This window comes from Mixophyes fleayi, chromosome 9 (assembly GCF_038048845.1).
Source record: "Mixophyes fleayi isolate aMixFle1 chromosome 9, aMixFle1.hap1, whole genome shotgun sequence".
NCBI lineage: Eukaryota > Metazoa > Chordata > Amphibia > Anura > Limnodynastidae > Mixophyes > Mixophyes fleayi.
In genome coordinates, this window is record NC_134410.1 from 68,058,854 (window position 1) to 68,076,191 (window position 17,338).

Below are 17,338 nucleotides of genomic sequence, written 5' to 3' on the forward strand. Positions count from 1 at the left end.
CCATCATAAAAACTGAGGCAGCAGACTTTGTGAAAAATAATATAAAACAGAAAAAAAAAACTGTCAGCGCTCAATTATCACAGAAGCTGCCGAATTTCTTAGATGAAACAGGATACACAGACCTATTGTAAATTAGTAACAACAATAAAATAAATATCCAGAAAAACAGCGCTCAAGTGTACCCTAATATCTCTTAAAGACGTAATAAAACAAATATAAAATAACAAAAAACAAAAATAGTATAAATGTTCCAATCAAAATACACAAGTTGCAACTTCTCATATACAATTGCTTCAGTGCTGGATGTGCAGTAATAGTTCATTCATGGGGCAAGAATAGTTCTTGCTACTTCCACCCGACCGTCACCGCAACGTTGAGCAATTGTATATGAGAAGTTGCAACTTGTGTATTTTGATTGGAACATTTATACTATTTTTATTTTTTGTTATTTTATATTTGTTTTATTACGTCTTTAAGAGATATTAGGGTACACTTGAGCGCTGTTTTTCTGGATATTTATTTTATTGTTTGTAAAAAATAATATTGGTGTCATTCTCAAAACTTTTGCCCATGACTGTAGTAGGTTAATTGGCTGTTGTCAAAATTGTGTGTGAATTAAGGCATTTAGACTGTAAGCTCCAATGGGGCAGGGACTGATGTGAATGACAAATATTCTCTATAGAGCACTGCGGAATTGGTGGCAGTATATAAATAAATGATTCTATAGAACTGACTTTTCCTCCATTTAATCCAAATTTGTGGATCTAATGATTGATTCTGCTGCCAATTGCAAAGTTCTTCCTTTTCTTGATCACAAAGCAGCAGTTATACAAGTAAGCAGTAACAGCCCCTTCTAAAACAGAACATTCTTACAAAGAACCAGGCATCACTACCAACCCCTGCAATAACTTACTGACATTTCAAACAAAAACGCCTTTCAGTACCACTCTCTTTTTTGACAATCATTCCCAAAGCCATCATATGCAAATCTAGGCACAATTGATAGTTTTATATTTTGTGTATTTTCTATTTGGTGTATGTGTTTTGCCACAAACTTTTTTAATGTGTCCCGAACGCCCACAAAAGTATAATTTTAAATGTGTATAGTTTCATGAACTATGTTAGTTTGGGGATTACAAGGGGATAAAGATGAGCAGATATTTTGTTTAGGCGATTCCCATGTCATTTTGTGCTTAATGTATTTTTGATGATATGTAATTTTAAAGTCATGTTTGGATATTATTCTGATATTATTCTTATGTTGATCTCAGTATAAGTGTATTGCACCAAACTATTTTGTTGCAATAATTTTTACTTTGTTATTTTTTTGTACATTTACATCATTTCAGTTTTTAGTAACTCTATAAAAGTACTTCTACTAATTTCTCTTTATGGTTTCTCAATGAAATGGCTGGGGGAAGCTTCTACCAGTTCTGGTGGTTTTACTATCCAAAATCAAAAGGCGTTCTAAAATGCATAAAACTGAATAATAAATTTGTTTGAAATGTACTCACAAAAATAAGGCTGTAATTAATGTATACATGTATATCAAAACTGAAAAATTTGTACATTTCTGCAACCCTGTGACACTGAAATAGAACAGAAATTCCACCCTCCCATGCATTAAGCAGGGATATCATCTGATCAAGGTTTGTTCTATGACATTCTAACAAGAGTATCTATTTTACCTGTCACATAAAAAAAAAACCTTTTAAACCCCTAACAAGTAAATAAAAATAAATGTATTCTCTTTTTAGACAACACATAGCAAAAAGTGCTAAATTTACTCAGGTCACAAAATGACGAGAGTCCTGTTTTCTTAGAGGTTAACTGTACTTGTGCTGCAATAACAACTGAGCTGGTCTTAAGGTTATATACAATCTAATGATATCAAGTTCAAGTTGTGGTTTGTTGGTCTGTATTGCATTTACTGTACGTTAACTTTCAACAGATCTTAAAGTGGAGATGATTGATCTCCAAATTGATTACATAAACTTATTCACACTGCTCCTAATAATCCATATACACCAGAGGCCTGAATTCTAAGAATAACATTTCACATTCAATAATTGAGGCAAAAGTCAGGATTGTTCTAGGAAACCCATGACACTTTTGGATACTTTGCATACTGAAGAGGTTAGTGGCCTCTATTTTTGTTGTAAAGGGCAAGAAAATAAATATCCACAACATAGTTAACATTGAAAAAGAATATAAGTTCATAATAAAAACATAAATCTGTAAATTAGTTTATGATACCCTCTGAAGTCCTCCTCTTCACACAACATAAAAAGGGTTGATTCAATTCGGCCATGTTAATCTAGGAATAACGCAGCGTTGAAAGTATTACTGTTAATACAGCAATTTGAACTCAGATCTTTGCTTGCGGCCCTGTGGGCTGCTAGCAAAAATCAGCATTAAAATTACTGTACTAACAGTAATCGTGCGCAGTTTACCGTAGTAAAGGTAATAGTGCGCAGGCCACGTTATTCCCAGAATAATGCGGCTGAATTCAATTGGCACCATAAGGTACTGAGTACCACTGGGTTTTTGGAGAGTGAGTGCTTAGATAGGAACATCGCACAGCTCATGCTGTTGAGATAAATGCTGCTTTTAAATATTTCTGGTACGTTTTTATTGGAATGTGCTTTAGCCTAATAAAGTGAAGATTACTACAACATGGAAGCGCACCCATTCTATGTTTCTGTTTAGTTGTGTTCAAGTTTCATTAACCATAACGGTTAAAGCAATGCGATGAAGAGCACTTGGCCAGAGACAGAACATAGACTGCCAGACTGTTTCCAACCTTGAATGTTCTAAGCGCCGCCTGTGGCAAGTTGCTTTGTGTGATTATGTGTAATTCATTGTCTATACTCATTAATTCAAACAAAATGATGGACCATGCATACTGATTGTTCTATTTCTGGTATGTTAAACATATGAAATAAGTAACTTTAGACATTGCATTCTAGAAACAGATCAATAATGTCCTTCTTGCTGTAGATCAGTTCAAGCTGTGTTCACAATGTGCAAGAATGAAACATACAACAGGAAGTGTTTGGAAAACTTGTATATACATGTGTAGATAAGCTAAATTAACAAGTCAACACTGTAGAATAACCAATAATAAACTAACATTTAATGATTTGTAAATAGGAAAATTAAAACAGGGTTCCTGTTCAATAAAACAGAATTTCACTTCGATTATTTACTAAATGGCTATGAACTACAGATAGTGGCCTAAACAAATAGAAACACCCGTGTAAATGAAGGATATCAACACTCATGCACTAAAAAAGCAAACTACGTTCATCTGAACAAGTGTGTAAGGTGATGTCGGCATGGAATTCAATGGAAAAAACAGCCAAACAGCAACTTCATAGAACAGGACAATCAATCAGGTTGCAGTTCATAAACTGCTTATCCTAACTCACAATCCAATTCTGTGAGTTCAGCAGTGCAAAGGGCACAGGCCATAGACTACCAGCAAGTGGAGAATGCTGATCTAACCAGATAAATTATCCTTCACCATGTTCTTGACGAACAGATGAATGCACGTGTAGCTCCAAACTAAAGAACTCTACAGGCCTGAGTGCTTGTGCCCCATAACATTACAGAACCACCAGAACACATCACTGTTGGAAACATTTCCTTGACATGGTTTGGTATAGTTCTTCAATTAGGAGACAAGGTCAATGCTAATCTACACTTAATTGTATGAAATTATTTTACTCGCCTGATGTGGTGGGAGAGGTGTTTTCTAGGACAACAATGTTCCTATTAAAAGAGCACATGTGGTCGCACCATAGTTTAAGGAACATGACAATGATGTTATCATCAACATTTACATAGCGTCAGCAGATTCCGTACCACTTTACAATTGGGAACAAACAGTAATAAAACAATACTGGGTAATGCATACTGACAGAGGTAAGAGGGCCCTGTTTGCAAGCTTACAATCTATGGGGCAATGGTTTGATACACAAGGGTAAGTGCTACATCATATTGAATATTTGTCCGACTAAAAAGCAAAGGTAACAAAGAATTTAGTGGGCTGTATGCTCAGTCACACAACTATGTTGTTTAGAGGGTTGTTGTCATGTGTAGAGGGTGTTAATAGGGTAACCTAGGAAGAGGGTGGTAGAGGAATATTATAAGCTTGTCTGAAGAGGTGGGGTTTTAGAGAATGCTTGAAGGTTTGAAGACTAGAGAAAAGTATTGTGGTGCGAGGGAATGAATTCCATAAAGTGAGTGCAGCCCGAAAAAAGTCCTGTAACCGAAAATGGGAGGATGTGATAAGAGTGGAAGAGAGACGCAGATCTTGTGCAGAACGGAGGTGTCAAGTTGGGAGATATTTCGAGACAAGTGAGGAGATGTATGTTGGTTCAATTTTGTTGATGGCCTTGTATGTTAGTAGAAGAGCTTTATTTTGGATTCGCTGAAAAACAGTCAACTAATGTAAAGACTGACAGAGTGACAGAGTGACTCAGCAAACGAAAACCCATTTGCAAGGAAAATCAATCTAGCTGCTGCATGCAAAATAGATTGTAGGGGCTAAAGTCTGATTTTGGGAAGACCAGTAAGGAGGGAATTATAATAGTCGATGCGGGAGAGGAGTGCATTAAAGTGAATGCAGTGTCTTGTGTGAGCTATGTACATATTATGGAAATGTTTTTATAGATGTATGCAGCAGGATGTAAATATAGAGTTGATGTGGGGAACAAAGGATAGTTGTGAGTCAAAGATTACACCTAGGCAGCGAACTTGCGATGTGGTATTTATGGTCATGTTGTCAACCAAAATAAAAATGTCAGGCAGGAATCTTCTATTGTTTGGTGGAAATATTAATTCTATTTTTGAAAAAGATTGAGTTTGAGTCGACGAGAGGCCATTCAAGATGAAATGGCAGAAAGAGTCAGTATTGCGAAACACAGATGGTGAGAGATCAGGAGAGGATAGATACATTTGTGTATCATCCGCATTTTTTTCCAAGAGAAGTGGTAGAAATAGAGAATAGCAGGGGACCTAGGACTAAGACTTGTGGTACTCAAACTGATAAAGGAAGCCGAGTGGAGGTCGTTCCATAGAAATGAACACTGAAAGAGCGATTAGATAGGTAGGATGAGAACCAGGATAGGACATTGTCTTGAAGACCTAAGGATTGTAGCGTCTGTAATAGGACAGAGTGGTCAACGGTGTCAAATGCGGCAGAAAGATCCAGGAGAATTATAAGTGAGTAATCACCTTTAGTTTTAGCTGTGACAAAATCATTGACAACCTTGGTCAGTGCAGTCTCTGAGGAGTGTTGAGAGCGAAAGCATGATTGAAGAAGATTCAATAGGCTGTTTGCAGAAAGGAAACGTGCGAGACGAGTGTAGGCAATTCTCGAGAAGTTTGGAGCGGCATGGGAGCTGAGAGATGGGGCAGTAATTTGATAGAGTTTGGGCCAAAATTTTGTTTTTTCAGGATAGGAGTAATCACTGCGTTCTTGAATAGAGATGGAAAGATACCAGTAGAGAGAGATAAATTACAGATTTTAGTTAGAGGTGGAATATGCAGGGAGGCCAAGGACCAACCAATTTCTGAGGGTATGAGATCAAGAGGACAGTAGGTAAAGTAGGATGATAAGGAGAGAGTAGAAACTTCCTCTTCATATGTGGGATCAAATGAAGAGGGTGTTAGAGGATATTGCAAAGGAATTGAGCCTATTGCTTGTCGAGAGAGATAATACCATTTCAAGACTGATCTTATCAATCTTGTCCTTGAAATAGGAAGCAAGATCCTGGGCACTGATGTAGTTGTAAGGGTTTGGGGTAGGAGGATTGAGAAGATATTTAAATGTGTTAAAAGGGCTTTTGGGGTTAGAAGCCTGAGCATAGATGAGATTGGAAGTATGCTTGTTTTTAGCAGTCTCCAGAGCATTTCGAAAGGAGTGGTAGATAGCAGTACACGCGCTGAAATCATTAGATGTACAAGGTTTACGCCAGTGATGTTCAGCTTTACAAGAAAGTTTTTGTAGATTTCATGTTACTTTAGTGTGCCATGGTTGACAAAGAAGTCTATGCGGAGTATTTAGAGTCACGGGAGCCAATTGAAAAAAAGGGCAGTTGTTAGGGTATGGTGAAAATGAGAAAGTGCCATATCAGGGGAGAAGAATGTAGAAATTAAGGAGAGAAGTTGTTGTTGTAGAGAGGTGGAAAACTGTTGAAAAGCAATAGAGTTAATATTCCTGCGGGTATGAGGAGGCTTGGAAGAGTTTGACAGCAGGGAGGTTAAAGAACTGGGGTATGTTATTCATACCATGGCCTGTCACCAGATCCAACTCAATTTAGCATTTATGGTGTATTCTGGAATGATGCTTGAGACAGCATTTTCCACTGCCATCGAACGGCATTATTCAAGTAACATTCTTACAATTCCAGACATTAACAAACTTAATGCCATGATGCACATGTTGATGGCTCAAGAGCTTATTAGAAGACTTTATATTGGGGTATATATTTTTTTGTCCACTACCTGTACATGTCTTATTATTGGATGCCAGATAGGCAGTAAGCAACTTAATTCATGGCGACTTCCAGAATGTGATGCGGTTTTTGTGTGGTTGGATATGAAAAGTTGACAGTGAAAAAAAGGATAGTCTTACGGTGGACATAGTTATAACGTCAACAGTGACAATGTCGACCTGTAAAATGTGTACAGTGTTGAAAAGTCTAGTCAAAATGTTGACAAAGCACTATATTTAAAATGGCAATACATGGTAAAAAAAAATAAACGCCCCCCCCGCCCCCCGCCCCCCAAAAAAAACAGATTAACCAACCCCCTAGTGCTTCCAGCCTGGTACTAGAAAAACCGGGGTGACAAAGCATGGGTCCTCATGAATTTATTACTACCAGCACTAGGCTCTGCTAGCCTGGGCTGGAGGCACTATACCAGGGAAAGTCTTGAGCTGAAGCCATGGGATATCACCATGTAATAAATATGGCCACACCCGTCAAGAGCTCATTTTCCAGTGGAGCTCCTAGGAGCTAATCTTACGTTATTTATGAGGGTTTTTCATTTTGCCAAGGATCCTTGGATGTATTACAAATGAAGACCCTGGATGTAGGCGAGACAAAGAGGATGAATGAGGGTCGTGTAGGTGCGTTTTTATTTCAATTACAATATTTTTTACACTGCTGTCTGTTTCATTTATATTTTTCCTTAGTACACTACAGGTCCTAGTGGGCCCTGGTAGCATTGGGTATGTGGTGCTTGAGGTACTAAAAGCACCAGCATGCCCAGAAATGGCCGCCTGGGCATGCTGGGACCTTAAATGCCTTTATACAATCAAATCGTTATTACCCCGTGCCCACCGGGGGGAGGGGGGATTTCCCTAGGGAATCCAGCCCTGTGATGTTCAGCCTGGGGCTGGTTTGGCATTATAGCAGGGAGACCCCATGCTGTGGGTTTCCCTGCTACAGTTCCACCAGCCCAGGGGGAGGGGTTATGCCATAATATTTTGGTTTTTTACATTTAGTTCATTTTCACTGTCACCATTACAAATACATCCCGTCTTTGTGCATATGTACGGTGTCACAAAGCCCTTGGGACTCAGAAGGTAAAAAGAAAATATGCCAGATAATGCTGCAGTTATGTTAAAAATAAAGCATGCGAGCAGAATCTTCAGTCAGTATTCAAGTGATTCATAGAAATGTATTTCAATAAATACACAATAAATGGGAAAAGATTGTATTACAGGTGCCATACAAATATTGGAGAGAGTTCTTTGAAACTAAGTTATTACTTTTCAAACAACTAAGTTTGTAAGTATAAAATATAATTTTAAAAGCTGGATGCCCAACTCATTTCTGACAATACAACAGGAAATACAAAGATATCCAAAATGCCTAGAAAAATAAATGTGCAATTCGAACCCAGCTAAATTCTGTTCATACTTTATTAAAATCTATTCTACAGGGTGATTCAAAAGTCACAGTACACCCTTTTATTTCAAAAACTCTACAGGAAATTGGGAAACCTGAATATTCCAGTAAGGTATGGGTGACGTGGTCTATCTTTTACAGTATGTACCAAACATGGGCGCCATCTTGAAATCGGCCAAATTCCTGTAGAGTTTTTGAAATAAAAGGGTGTACTGCGACTTTTGAATCACCCTGTATTTCAGTAACTTCTTAAAAGCTAAGGTTTCTTAAATAGTTGATTCAAATAAAAAGGTGAGCAGCTTTGAAATAATCCATCATTAGTGACCAGTAAAACAGTATCTGTTTATAATCAGGCTTCACTCATCGCTTGGAAAATGTATCAAACTGGGAAACATAATACTTTAAATATTAAACATGATTTTGCATGCTTCAATGCACATGTAATGCAGGTTTCCAAGATGAATTGCGACTTATGCTTACAAGTATACTTATGTCAACACATATAATTCTGGCAAAACATCACTCTGTTAGTTTTAGAAAGTATTAAAATTATTATTCAACAGACTTCATTCAGCATGTTCTCATCCTTGATTTTGGTAATAACATGGTTTGTAGCAATGGAAACTGACTTATGGGTTTCCAAATCTCCTATTTGGAATTCAATGAACTAGAACACTTTCAAATTGAAAACTAATTCTTACTGCAGTCAAAAAATGAAAACATTTATACTAGATTGTCAAATACTTGATATTTCCTACTTTGGAAGAACAAACACCATGTGCTTTGAATCTACCAGTATAAGTAGAAGCAGCATTATTAGAAGTAACGCCAATTTTTTTTTTTTTTTTATCATACATTACACTTTTCCAATTGTAACTAGACGCAAATAATTTTGCACAGAAAAAAAAAAAAGTTTTTTTGTTTAAAGATCCAAAGTTTCGATGCATCAAAATTACTGATGGAAATCGTACAGCTCACTCTTAGCACATGCAGATATGACTGAACTGGTAGATTAAGTTTTTTTGTTGCATTTTTAAAGGCATTTGTTAGGTTTCGATTTAAATGTATTGCGCTGCTCATCAAACACGAAACAGCCCATTGTTGCAATTGGATTGTCCCTCAGTTATCAGTCTGAGTAAAAAAGGGCAACATGTAATCGAATGAAAGTCAAAGAAGGCATTCTTTTGATTTGTCAGGTCAGAGCTGATCGAATACTATTGACTGTTATTAAAGGGAGAATGCCCGTTTTAATGTATGTCTACTTTGTGTTAAGTTCTAATTTAATAGCAATATGTTATTGGTTCCAATCTTTAAACTACGAACATTTATCAAAAATCAACACTGACCAGCTCTTGGTGCTCAGAGAACCATTTCAATATTCTCATCACTGTCGTCTAAGGGACATACAAGAGAAAAAAATAGTTTCAGACATGAAAACAATTGGAAGAGAAGGTCCTACATGTGAGAATGTAAAATCTAGTCAGATAACGGCAGAGCTGAGACAAGAGGAGCAAATATGACTCAGAGTAGAGACTCAGTGTGAGAAGTACAAGTGGGAGTAGGGTAGCCTCTTGTAATGAGGTGGGTTTTTGAAAAGTGTTTAAAGATTTTAAAGCTAGAGAATGGGTTTAATAATGTATAGTATGGTATTCCTAAGTAATGTAGCAGCAATGGAAAAGTCTTGCATCTAGGATTAAGAGGTAAACAAACATACTTCCAATCTCCTATCTATGCTCAGGCTTCTAACTTCAAACGCCTTTTTAACACATTTAAATATCTTCTGAATCCTACCGCCCCAAATCCTCCAGCTACCATCAGTACCCAGGATCTTGCTTCCTATTTCAAGGACAAAATAGATAAGATCAGATTTGAAATGGTATCATCTCCCTCATCAAGCAATCGCCTCAATTCCTTTGTAGCACTCTGACACTCTCCATTTGATCCCACAAATGAAGAGGAAGTTTCTACTCTATCTCCTGTCCTCTTGACCCCATTCCCTGACACATTAGTAGGTCATTGTCTCCTGTGCTTATTCCCCCTCTAACTAAAATCTGTAATCTATCTTTCTACTGGTATTTTTTCCTTCATCACTATTCAAGCATGCAGTGATAACTCCCATTTAAAAAAAACAAACAAAATTCTGACCCAAACACTCTCGCAAATTACCGCCCCATCTCTCAGCTCCCATGCCCCTCCAAGCTTCTCGAGAGAATTGCCTACACTCGCCTCACACACTTTCTTACAGCAAACAACCTATTGGATCCTCTTCAGTCAGGCATTCGCTCTCAACACTCCACAGAGACTGCGCTGACCAATGTTGTCAATGATTTGATCACAGCAAAAAGTAAAAACCATTACTCTCTTCTAATTCTCCTGGATCTCTCTGCTGCATTTGACACTGTTGATCACTCTCTCCTCATACAAACGCTACAATCCCTAGGTCTTCAAGACACTGTCCTATCCTGGTTCTCATCCTACCTATCTAATCACTCTAACAGTGGTCATTTCTCTGAATCCACCTCTGCTCCACTTCCTTTATCAGTTGGAGTACCACAAGGCTCAGTCCTTGGTCCTCTGCTATTCTCTATCTACGCCACTTTTCTTGGAAAACTAATAAGCTCCTTTGGATTTCAGCATCATCTGTATGCGGATGATACACAAATCTATCTATCGTCTCCTGATCTTTCACCATCTGTGTTACTGACTGTCTTTCTGCCATTTCATCTTGGATGTCTTCTCGCCAACTCACACTTAATCTCTCAAAAACTGAATAATATTCCCACCCCATACATTCTAGCAACATTTAAAAAGTTGGAGATGACAAGACTGCAAGAGACTTGATGTCTCTAAACTAAGCTGTCACAAGCAGGACTCTCTCTATCATGTCCCATGCCTGCATCCAACCGCACCACCACCCTCTCATAAGCAACCTCATATGTACATGTCTTATTTTTATATTTGATTTCTTTTTTTATGCTTTTTGTATAATCATTACAGATAAATGATGACTATAAAGAAGATGTAAGGAGTAAAGCAAAGGATCGACACCAAAGTAGAGACCTTGGCGGACTGATGACAAAATGCGAGTGGAGAGGATTACGAAGGCGTGGTTAGATAGGTAGGAAGTGAACAAGGAGAGAACTGTACCACAAAGACTAATGGAGTGAAGGGAGTGTGATAGAAGAGGATGGTCAATAGTGTTGGAAGCAGCACAAAGTTCCTGGAGGATGATTGCCTTATACTTTGCTTAAGCAGATTGTTGGTCACTATTGTGAGAGAAGACTGATTGCAGATTGCTGAGTAGGGAGCAAGAGTAGAGAAAGTGAGATGGACGGCTGGATACGAAGTCCCTCAAGCAGAGAAAAAGAGTGATAGTTGGAGAGGAGCCGAGTCAAGAGATTGAAAAAGGGCATGTATCCATGTAAAGAACATATCATTTTAGACCTGTTTAGTGTTGCAAGTACTTTACGTCTATCAATTTAAGTGCATATATACAAGGATCAGCTTGTTCTGCAAAATAAACTCCAGAAACCCATCATCATAAGTAAAATTAGCACAATAAAATTAAAAAAAAATATAACCAGCTAGAAATGAATTTGATCTCTCAGTTTCCTATGCCAGGCTAAAACAAAAATGGTAGTCTGTAAAAAGAGCAACATTTGCCTTCTATTACTTCTACAATTAAAAACAAAATCTTTTGAAAAGTACCCAATGAATATCCTGTAATGTAGAAGACTAAATGGAAAATGATGCTATCTTACCTGAAGCTTGAAGTATCCTTATTTTACTCCTATCCCTTTCCATTTTCTTTTTATTCTTTAAAGATATGAAGCTAAAGCAGTTCAGGCCATGTTCACCCCATCTAGTGAATTGGGGATCATGAAAGCCCTGGAGTAAAAGCAACACTTACTCTCAGAGCCTTCACTGGCTTTGTTCCGCCTTGTCCTTCGTAAATGTCTGCTGCCTTCTTCCAGATGTGATCTGTCTTCACGGTTTAAAAGGGCCATCTACAACAAAATTAAAACAAAATCTAAACTTAAATTTGGCCGATATTATAAAGATACTGTTATATCAGTTCTGAATGAAAAGAAGGCTCAAAACATCTTTACAGGTTGTATTAAAATAGCATTATGAAAAATATGGTTTATTTCTAAAAACAACACCACCGCATTTTTTTAATTCATATCCCCATAATAAAATATAATAAAGCATAATTTAATGTAATTTCTAATACTGTTTGTTAAAACAATTTATCTGCTGGAGAAACCAGTATACTTGTGTATAAAGTACATCTGAAAATATACTAGAATGGGCTTTCATGTCCCATGCAATCCGTTGTGTAATTAATTAAGCTACAAAAGGACCTGTATAATGGACCTGTATAATATGTACTCATACTGTGTACATTATGGTCAAATACACAAAATGACTATAGATTAAATATTCTAACTTAAAGTGCATCTGACCACTCGGATTTTCAAATAGGTTATCAAAGAACATAAAAAAGGTCACCTGTTTGGATGTGTTGCTTATCAGTAACAATTATGGCTAACAAAATAATCTCTTTCTTTGGCCTCTGTCTCACTTGCCCTCAAGAAAGTCCAAGTCCCCAAGAAACACTCAAATTAATCACATCAGTTAATTAATAAAGGAGTAGTTTGGTCTTTTTTTTCTACCACAAATCACAGGACAATCACCTCAAAAACGACCAGACTAAAGCTCTATAAATAATTTAATAAAAAAAAAAAAAAAAAATTGAAGCACATAAAAAGACCTATGACGAAGCTTGATTATTACTTGACTTCAGCTGCCAAAAGAAAATATTGGTTAAAGAGAATTATAGGATCCCATTCAAACTATTCATGCTCATAAAGCCAACATGAAAAGGTAGGTACACTATTACTGCTTCCATATCAGCAAAGGAGCTAATTTAAGCTAGGTGCTGCTAATCAAGTGCACTTCACTCTAATCAGAAAACATTCCCATCCCTATACTTCAGTCTGAAGTATTCAGATTTGTTTTTAACATGTATAATGTTCACAGAGAAGCAATTGTTGCTGCTCATCAGTCTGGAAAACTTTATAACAGTTTGAAAGCCATCATTCTATTGTCCTAATAATTTACAATTGTGACGCCCACAGATTGACAACTGTCAATCTGTGGGCATCACAGTAAATTCTCCCAAAGAACAAACCACGTTGTCCAACATTTACCTACATCAACATGGTAAATGTTAAAAGTTCATGAATCCAGCAGAGAGACTGAACACATATGGCTTTCACTGAAGGGTAGCCAGGAGAGAGCCCCTTCTCTCCCACAGAGCCAAAGGTATTGCAGCACGGATTAGGTTGTAAGTGAATGAGACAAGAAATCTGCAACAAGGTCTTCTGGATAGACAAAACCAAAGTGACTATTTTTTTTGCAGTTACAGTACCTGGATATCTTGCAATAATGGAATCCACCATGAACTCCTTTTTATACAGTGGGTAATTCCATGTCAGTTCAACCTGGCTTGTCCACCACCCATGTCAGAATTCTACAAAAAGCTTTTAGTTGAGAGGATGTCAAAACAACTATTTCTGCCAAATATCTCGACTGTGACAATTAGTTGATTAAATATTGATTTTTTTATTTATTAAATAATTTACTAATCGCGGCTTCTTTATCCAGTTTATTTGAAGTATCGCAGGTGTTTATTAAGGAATCGCCACAAAATTTGGACCACTAAGTTAACTCTTCCTCCTGAATCCAAACCAAATTACTTTATCTGCCTTGTGTTTTGCGTTCCGGCAAAAACACATGTTTTTCAAATAGAATTAAAAACGCTAGGTTCAATTGACATTAGGGATCCCATTTTTGGGGGGGATGTTTAAAAAGGGTATTTTTGGATTCGGGAGGAAGAGTTACCTTAGGGGGTCCAAATTTTGTGGCGATTCCTTAATAAACACCCACGAAACTTAATAAACTGGATAAAGAAGCCACGATTAGTAAATTATTTAATAAATTGAACAATCAATATTTATTCAACTAATTTTCAGACAGTCGAGATATTTGGCAGAAATAGTTGTTTTGACATCAACTAAAAAAAAAATAAAAAAAAAAATTTGAGATGAGTGGTGGACATTTCATGTTTTCTTGGGTGATCTGATGTGGAATGACCCCAGTGTTTCTAGAGGAAAGTGTATGGCCATCTGTCTAACAGCCTAAATTAGTGTATACAACAGGACAAATGTCCTAGGCACATCAGCCAAAAGACTATTGAATGGCTGAAAAAGAACCAAACCGATATTTTGGAATTGCCAAAAAAAATTCCTCCCACAGCAGAGGCCAGGATCTGTGGAAGGCCTCATACTCATTGGCATTACATTATCATCATCATCTTTCTAGAAAGATGCCACAAAAAGGAAAATACAGTACAATACTGGGCAAGAAAGGACATTACAAAAAAAGGCAAACTGATAGTCGAACCAGAAGGAAATTAAGTGCTAGGCAGTGAAGAGTCTCTTACCATGGATTTCAGGAAAGAGACATGAGAGGTAGACAAACTAAACAGCACAATTTGAACCTGTACCCAGAAGGTGAGTGCAGGAAATAAGGTCAGAGCTACTAATTAAGCAATGAGGAAAGACACTGTTGGCTGGTGGCATAGGTACTGAGAGATAGACAATCTCGGGTGACACAGAAGGCATGTGACAGGGCAGAGTTGGGACAGGTTAAGAGGAGATCTGATAGGCTTTGATGAAAAGAGGAATGAGAGTAGGTCTGATACCTTGTAGAGAGATGGAAAGCCTGATTGGGAGGAGAAGTAGTGAAAGGCAGAGAAGAGGAGCAGCACAGGAGAACTGTTAGAGGCAAGGACTAGAGGAGGCAATAAGTGAGGAAGTGGACAAAACAGAGAGGGTGGGAGGAAGTGTGTAGGGAGATGAGGCTGGGGAGTTGTATTTGGTGAGAGCAAGGAGTTTGAACTGTACAGTGTAGTGGGAAATGAAGTCAGTGTAGCAACTGGCAGAGAGGGGAGACAGATGCAGAGTGGCAGGAAAGAAAAATAAGATAAGCAGCAGCATTGTGGAGCAATTGGAGTTGGGTGAGAAGGGATGAAGGAAGGCAAAAGAGAAGGTGGTTACATTAGCCCATACCAGAGATGACAATGGAGTGGATAGGGATCTTGATTGCCTTCAGGGTGAGAAAGGGTTTTTTGATCCTGGAGATTGTGAAGGTGGAAACATGTGGAAAGTGAAAGAGTGAGAAGAGTTTATTTTTAGACAAATTAAATGCTCTGACAGCCAATAGGAAATGGCAGAAAGACAACTGAAGATGTGAATAGGGTAGGGAGAGGTTAAGGAAGAAGTAGATCTGGGTGTCATCAGCATATAGATGGTATTAGTGGGCAAAAGAGCGGATGAGCACAAGAAGTCTACAGGGAGAAGAGGAGAGGGCCAATAATAAAACCTTCAAGATAATTGGCAGCAAGAGGGCTGTTTCTGTGGAGTGGCGGGCACGAAAACCATATTGAAGTGGGTCAAGGAGGGAATGGTAGGAAAGGAAGGTGATAAGGCGGTTGTAGACAATCCGCTCAAGAAGATTAGAGGCAAAGGAGAGAGATGTGGCAGTAGCTTGAGAGAGTTAGGGTCTAGGATAGGTTGAGAATGGGAGAGATGTGGGCATGCTTAAACAAAGAGAAATGCGCCAGTTGGAAAGAATAGGTTGAAGAGCTGGGCAAGATGGGAACAGGCAGTAGTAGAGGGAAGGTGGGAGAGGATAGGTTCTAAGAAGCAGGTGGGGGGGGTGCAGGAGATGGACCGGACTTTATCTCCCCATAGACTCTTTAGAATAGAACAGTGTGGACAGGCTGGAAAGAGAATAGACTGATAAAAGGCAATGTCCTGACAGATGGATTCAATTTTGTGTGTGGTGAAACGGGTAGTGAAATTAAGGATGGATACAGAGGAGGAAATTGAAAAAAGTGAATAGACGATAGGGGTTGAAAGACAGAGATCAGAGATTTGAAATAGGACTGTTGGAAAAAGAAAGTGCAGAGGAATAGCAGGAGAACATGAATTTGAAGTGGAGGCAGTCTGCACAAGAGCTTGATTTCCTCTAGTGCACTACAGAAGTGTTTTTGAAGGGATCTGGGGCACATGGTAAATCCACGCCTGGATTGAATGCAACTACGGCATTCCAAGTAATGCCTAGTAATGACAGTCAGACTGGAGGTGAGGGTAATGCTGAAGAGGAAAATGGTGAGGTCAGAGCAAGAGAGGGAACAAAGTCCAGTGATGTGTACGCATCAGGTAAATGGCAACAAGTCTACAAAACACACCCCAACTGGCAAAGAAGCAAGCTAGAAATGGAAACACAAATAGAACCGGAGAGCACTCATAGTGCAGTAATTTTTCAACACAATAAAATGTGTATAGTTCTTATATAAACTGTGTACAATTAATAAAATTCAAAGAGGCTTATCTGTAATTCTCCTGAAATCATCCCCATCAGGATATGAATCCAAGGAACAAACATTAAATTTCTATGAAGAGCAGAGAAAAAGCCACAACATGTGTGGAATAGTTTCCAAAAAAAATTATTATCACAATGGTTAAAAATACTTTCACCCCTGATGAAGTGCAGGGCACCAAACATGTAGGGTGGTCTTGCTGCAAGACTTGCTGCAGTCTTATTATCTTGTTTCATAGGTTGGTCTGAACCTGTGACAGTGCTTTTTGTGACAATATAGATAAGTTCTATTATTTTAAGTGCTTTTAACCATTGAATATCATTGAATGGGACATTTCTCCCTAACTAGACTAACCTGCACTTTGCGATTTAACTGGAAAGGTCTGGATCTATTTGAGATTAGTCAAACACTATCAGGATTTTTTAGATTATGAATCAAATCCACGGTTAGATTTTATTTTATATATTGATAAAGGAGTATTTCATATCTTTAAACTACGTTCATTAATAGAAATATTTACTCTGTTTAAAATTGCAAACGCTTGAGATATATGCATATGAAATTATATTCATTTTTAGCAGTGTGTTACAGGCATATTGGACCGTAATAAGATCTATTGTTATGTGTTCGTAGCTGCAGCTACATGGGATATTAGTATTTTTTATGATTATCTTTACAAGTACCGGTATATAGTTTTTGTGGTTAATATTGGCATTAATTATATCCAGCGATTGGTTTTTCTTATTTATCTACAATTTATATAGGGCGTACAAAAATAAGATTTTTTTTTCCCACATGCCCTGTAACTTTCATTTTTATATAATGGTATGGGGTTGTTTTTCAGGATTTGGGCGAGGCCTCTTGTCTCCAGTGAAGGACAATATTAATGCTTCAGCATACAAAGTCCTTTTGGACATGGTATGCTTCCAACTTTGTGGCAACAGTTTGAGGAAGGCCCTTTTCT

The 17,338-nt window shown here is 37.8% G+C and overlaps 1 protein-coding gene across 8 annotated transcripts in view; it reads right to left on the bottom strand.

Annotated features, from left to right (window-relative positions):
* The window catches only part of LOC142100743 (NALCN channel auxiliary factor 2-like), a 471,729-nt gene that overhangs the window by 69,551 nt on the left and 384,840 nt on the right, over positions 1-17,338 (bottom strand). For all 8 annotated transcript variants that reach the window (XM_075184521.1, XM_075184520.1, XM_075184517.1 and 5 more), the window contains exon 2: positions 11,833-11,929. In XM_075184521.1, the coding sequence (XP_075040622.1) occupies positions 11,833-11,929 (97 nt within the window). The remainder of the gene's footprint in view (positions 1-11,832; positions 11,930-17,338) is intronic.